This window comes from Microcebus murinus, chromosome 7 (assembly GCF_040939455.1).
Source record: "Microcebus murinus isolate Inina chromosome 7, M.murinus_Inina_mat1.0, whole genome shotgun sequence".
NCBI classification, from domain to species: domain Eukaryota; kingdom Metazoa; phylum Chordata; class Mammalia; order Primates; family Cheirogaleidae; genus Microcebus; species Microcebus murinus.
In genome coordinates, this window is record NC_134110.1 from 62,125,809 (window position 1) to 62,131,808 (window position 6,000).

General features: G+C 34.6%; 1 protein-coding gene across 2 annotated transcripts in view; it reads left to right on the forward strand.

Annotated features, from left to right (window-relative positions):
• Window positions 1–5,741, forward strand: part of RNF19A (ring finger protein 19A, RBR E3 ubiquitin protein ligase) — a 51,721-nt gene extending 45,980 nt beyond the window's left edge. For both annotated transcript variants that reach the window (XM_076005125.1, XM_012762024.2), the window contains 3 exons: window positions 1,453–1,666; window positions 2,735–2,878; window positions 3,536–5,741. In XM_076005125.1, the coding sequence (XP_075861240.1) occupies window positions 1,453–1,666; window positions 2,735–2,878; window positions 3,536–4,226 (1,049 nt within the window). In that variant the 3' untranslated portion in view covers window positions 4,227–5,741. The remainder of the gene's footprint in view (window positions 1–1,452; window positions 1,667–2,734; window positions 2,879–3,535) is intronic.
• Window positions 5,742–6,000: the final 259 nt, after the last annotated feature.

Sequence of the window (6,000 nt, forward strand, 5' to 3'; positions counted from 1 at the left end):
CTTATTTATCTATACTTTCTCCTTTCTCATCTATTAATATTAAATAATATATAGATTGGCCTTTCTGTAAATTTATATCTAGGCTAGAACTGTCCCCTGAACTTCAAACTTGTATATGTAATTCTCCTCTTTAATCTGCACTTGAGTGTCTGACAAAGTTTTCAAGTCTAACTTGTCTATAACCAAACTCTGCTCTAAAACTTGTTCTTCCCTCAGTCATACTCACCTCAGTAGGTAGATTCTTTTCTGTTCTTCCTGTTGCTTGAGTGAAAAATCTTCACTTGCAGTGACTCCCTATGTTCCCATCATACCCTACATCTGATCTATCAGCAATTTCTGCTGCTTCCTTCAATATTTACCATAATCTAACCTCTTCTTATAATTAGTGTGAGCTACTGTCCTCTTTCCTGGATTGTTATAATAGCCTCTTAACTGATCTGTCAGCTTCTCAGCTTCCACTCACTATTCCACAGTGCAGCCATAGTCATACCTCTAAAACATGTCTAATCGTGTCCTTGTAATACTCACAACTTCCCCAGTGGCTTCTAACTGTATTGGGGGAAAAGAATCCAAAGTCCTTATCATGGCCCAAAAGGCCCCACATGATCTACTCCAACAATGTCTCTGAGTTTATCTCTTGTCACCCTCCTATTTTATGCTATCCTTCCTTGATTTTTGAGGATGCCAAACATGCTCCTACTTCTAAACTTACAATTCTCTCCACCTGGAGTACTCTTCCCCGGATCATTTCATATAGCACACTCCTTCACTTTCTTTGAGTCTCTACAAGTGTTACCTTGTCAAAGAGGCCTTCCCTGATCACATCATATAAAATGGTACACAGATATGCATATACATGCACTTTTTATCACTCTCATTGCCCTGTACTCTGCTTTATTTTTTTCCCTCATAGCATTTATCAACATATGATTAGGTATATAAGCAGGAACTCACATATTGGCACAAATAAATGAATCCTTCAATACAACATGTGTACAGAGTACTGTAAGATTTGAATATCAAATTGATGTTAGCAGATTTTGTAATAGCTACAGACAGAATTGTTATGTAGCAATCAACTTTTGGCCCATTCTTATTGACCTAGAGAATAATAAGCCCTTTAAATGACACGTTTGTTGAAAACTATTGCATAATTTTCCTCCAAAGTCAGCTAAAATTTTCAACAATCAAATTCTTTATAGAATTCCTAAATCTTCTGGATTTTAAAAAAATATTAATGACCATTTAAGATTGAAGGTTAGTCCCTGATCCAACTGTACTCTCTGAAATATTTCCCTTTACTCTTACCCCATAGTTATATGTCCTTGACTCCAGATATCTTTTCCATTCCTGTTTTATACTTTATGTAATAAAATGTCTTATCTGAAATCATAGAGGAATTTAAGAAGGGCAAATTGATAATCATACTTACTTTGAAATGTTTGCATTTAGATACAACATCAGTAGCAGAAGCAAGACATAACCCTAGCATAGGGGAGGGAAGTGTTGGTGGTCTGACTGGCAGTTTGAGTGCAAGTGGAAGCCACATGGATCGAATAGGAGCCATTCGAGACAACCTGAGTGAAACAGCTAGCACCATGGCACTAGCTGGAGCTAGTATAACAGGGAGTCTTTCGGGAAGTGCTATGGTAAATTGTTTTAACAGGTAAGAAATAGCAGCATGTTTGGGTTTGTATTTTTCTGCTTTCTGTTAACTATAAATTATTAATTAGAAAGTTATTAGGAAAATTATGAAAACAGCATGATGATTATATATAACCCTACTATATCAGAGTTGAAAATAGTAATGTTCAAAACAACTTCTACCAATTTGTTCAGTGCACTTGTCATATTTTATGTTATAAATCATGCTGGAGCTGCTTCAATGGACACTGAAGTTAAGGTAGTACTTAAGCCTAGACCTTACCTTTGGGAGTAACAAGAGCTAGATGTTAGGAGATGGGACTCTGGCTGAGGCATGGGGAATAAGTGGAGTCAGGACATCCAGGAATGCATGCACTGTGGGTCCTTTTATGTATTAATGGTTACTTCATTTTCACCAAGTCTTTTACCAATAGCCATACAAATAAGTAGGAAAAATTAATGTGTTTTTATCTTCTCTTGTTTCCTCTTTGATTCACTGTTCTTTACTTCTGTTTATTAGCTTTGATTTCTTTTAAATGTAGGAGACAACACATGAATTAAAAGACAATTTAGTAATATTTATCTTATTTTTAGGTAGTTTATAGAAACTCTTTAAGTTATAGTGGTATATATATTATTATCTCTTATTTAAAAAGTTAGATGTTATTTATACAGCCATCTTTAATATAGTTGCCCAGGATTTTTGGATTTACTGATCTGTCATATTTAATGGTCGATAATGTACTCTGACTTTGTGTTTTGCACTGAAACATTACAAAGTACCACATCCTGAGTGAGAATAATGGAGCATATTTAAGTTAAAATCCTTTTTATATTTTTTGTGTTATTCTGTTACTACCTTACTTGGCAGACAGTTGATTTTTCCCATTCCCTTTGGATGACTGGTACTGTTCATTGTGCTGTAACAGAATTTGAATAATCAAATAAGAAGAAATAAGCAAAAAAATAATGGTTTCTAAAATAGCTTTTTATTACTAGGGTTCTTAACTGAATTATTCAAAGATACATATTATGGCAGTGCTGATATTATGTATAATTTTTGTTTTTATCTGTACCTCCCTCTTTTAAGATTGGAAGTACAAGCAGATGTACAGAAAGAACGGTACAGTCTGAGTGGAGAATCTGGCACAGTCAGCTTGGGAACAGTTAGTGATAATGCCAGCACCAAAGCAATGGCAGGATCCATTCTGAATTCCTACATACCATTGGACAAGTAAGGAAAAAATTGTTATAAAATCAGAAGTATTTTTAAAATTAATTTTAAAGGAATTATCTCTATCATTAGGCAAAATTATCATGAAAAATGGTTACCAACTATTAAGTCCTTAAGGAAAAGAAAATGGGGAGATGTCCAGAATAGGCAAATCCATACAGACAGAAAGTAGATTAATGGTTGCCAGGAGGTGGGGTGGGGACTGGGTGGGAGGGAAGAATAGGAACTTAGGAACTGTCTGCTAATGGGTATAGGTTTCTTTTAGGGATGATGAAAATGTTCTGAAATTAAGTGGTGGTGGTTGCACATCTCTGAATATACTAAAAATCACTGAATTGTGCACTTTAAGTGAATTTTATGGTATATAAATTGTATCTAAATAAAGGCATTTTTGGTTTTTTTTAAAAAGAAGGTAGCATAATGCCTAGAATAGCATAAGCAATAAATGCATCTACTACTGTTAAAAAAATTGAAGCATTATAAAAGCAGTTCTATTTCAAGTGGTTTTTTTAAGTAGACTGTGTCCTGCATTAATGTGTTCTGACAGCTTTTATATAGTGTTTGAATTTTTTACATAGAAACCCTTCCTGCTTTGCTGTCATCTGAATAAAATTAAAAAGGAAATCAGAAATTATATTTGTTACTTTTATGTTTCAGAGAAGGCAACAGTATGGAGGTGCAAGTAGATATTGAATCAAAGCCATCCAAATTCAGGCACAACAGTGGAAGCAGTAGTGTGGACGATGGCAGTGCCACCCGAAGTCATGCTGGTGGTTCATCCGGTGGCTTGCCTGAAGGTAAATCCAGTGCCACCAAGTGGTCCAAAGAAGCAACAGCAGGAAAAAAATCCAAAAGTGGTAAATTGAGGAAAAAGGGTAACATGAAGATAAATGAGACCAGAGAGGACATGGATGCACAGTTGTTAGAACAACAAAGCACGAACTCAAGTGAATTTGAGGCTCCGTCCCTCAGTGACAGTATGCCATCTGTAGCAGATTCCCACTCTAGTCATTTTTCTGAATTTAGTTGTTCTGACCTAGAAAGCATGAAAACTTCTTGTAGCCATGGTTCCAGTGATTATCATGCCCGCTTTGCTACCGTTAACATTCTTCCTGAGGTAGAAAATGACCGTCTGGAAAATTCCCCACATCAGTGTAGCATATCTGTGCTTACCAAAACTGCTTCATGTTCAGAAGTTCCACAGTTGAATCATATTGCTGAAGAACATGGTAACAATGGAATAAAACCTAATGTTGATTTATATTTTGGTGATGCATTAAAAGAAACAAATAACAACCACTCACATCAGACAATGGAATTAAAAGTTGCAATTCAGACTGAAATTTAGGCCCATTAATGCTGCAAAATAATTACCACTGAACAACCTTGTTTGGAGTTGATTGAACTACATGCGACTACTTTGAGTTTCAAGTTACCAGCAAAGCCGGGTTTCATAATCATAATGCAGATACATTTTCTGTGTTCAGCAAAGCATTGTGTTCCATGTGGATCTTAATTACCAAACTATGAAATGAAGGCTTTAAAAGTGCATTATTGTAAAGATAATAAATCTTAAGAGCAAAGCATGTTTTGTGTATTTGCCACAAAACATTTCTTGAAGCACATACTTATGTGTATTTAGATAAAAATTTGGCTTAATTTATAATCAATATAAAGTACTAATGCAGTTCTATAGCATTCTTAAGAAGAAAACTTGAGGCTTAGGAATAAGTGGTTAGTGATATTTTATTGAGACCACTAAGGGTTAGTGTTTAAAAGAACTTTGCAGGTTACTCTCAGTATATGATACTCTTTGTAACATTTCTATTTATATCTGGGCATAAATTTCATTTTTTTTCTGCATATGCAATGTGGATATATAAAGCTTAATGCAGCCCATTTGCTACCATTTGGATACTTAGACACTTTGAGCAAGATTGTGGCAGTTTTTGCACAACTTTGAAATAGAAATACCTGGTACTCTATATATCTTGTATATTGTTGATACCATCTTAGAAGAAAAATGTAAAGGTAGGTAATTAAGTACATTGACAGCAGTAATATAATAAGATATATAAAACTGCAAAGTAAAATCCCATTAGGTTATAAGTATTACAAAAAAGTCACCTTTCCCAAAGAGGAAATTTGCACCCTGTTGATTCTTGGTGCCTTTGGGATAGACTGGGTTTTAAGGGCCTGGTTGTTTGAGGATTTTGCTGTATTGTTTTCCACAATGCTTCTCTGGTCACCTTGGATTATATAGAAAAATACAGCAAATAGATAAGCATGAATGTGATTAATAATAATGCTGAAAAAGTATTAGCCTACCAAAGACACACTCAGGCTTTAGTGAATAACTTTATGTAACCTCAATTTTTAACACATGCATATATTCTCCAACCATGAAATCGAAGCATGGTGCAGAGTTTGTACCAAGTATAAAAGATTCGCTTATGGTTGGCTATTTTTTCTTTTTCTTTTGTTTATGGAAGTTGTTCAGCTGACATAAGCAGAAGTTGGCCAACATCCTGCCTATACTGTTAACTTCCTGTATAATTCACTTAAATAAAGTAGGTTAACCTCAATGATAGCAGTTAAAATGTCCTATCTTATGTGTTTCCTTTAAGTATTACCAGTATGGTGCTACGGAGCATTTTCTTTTGATAAAAAGAAAAATGCCATGGGCTGCAGTCTTCTTCCATCACGTTTGCTCACCAGGTCCATTAATATGCTTAAAACACTAGTGCCAGTTATTTTATTTGATAATGCTTATTATGGTATTTGTATATTTGTTTGCATTCCAATTTTGTTCAATAATGAGTGTGTAAACTGCATACGTGAAATAAATGTAAATACTAATGTATTGCTACCTTTTGGTATTGTGCACAGGTGTTTTTTTAAGAGCAGGAATAGTCATTTGCCATGTGGTAGTCATAAATATTGCAGGCCATTGTGATGATTTTGTCTTCTGGTCTCAGCCCAAAGGGAAACATTTGCTGAACTTTTCAACAGTGTTAAACACTATCCTTTCTTCATATCTAATTCCTGCCTTTCTTTATTCATCAACATAATTTCATTTTTTAAAGTAAATTGGTTGAGTTTAATGAGTAAAAAGATCTATC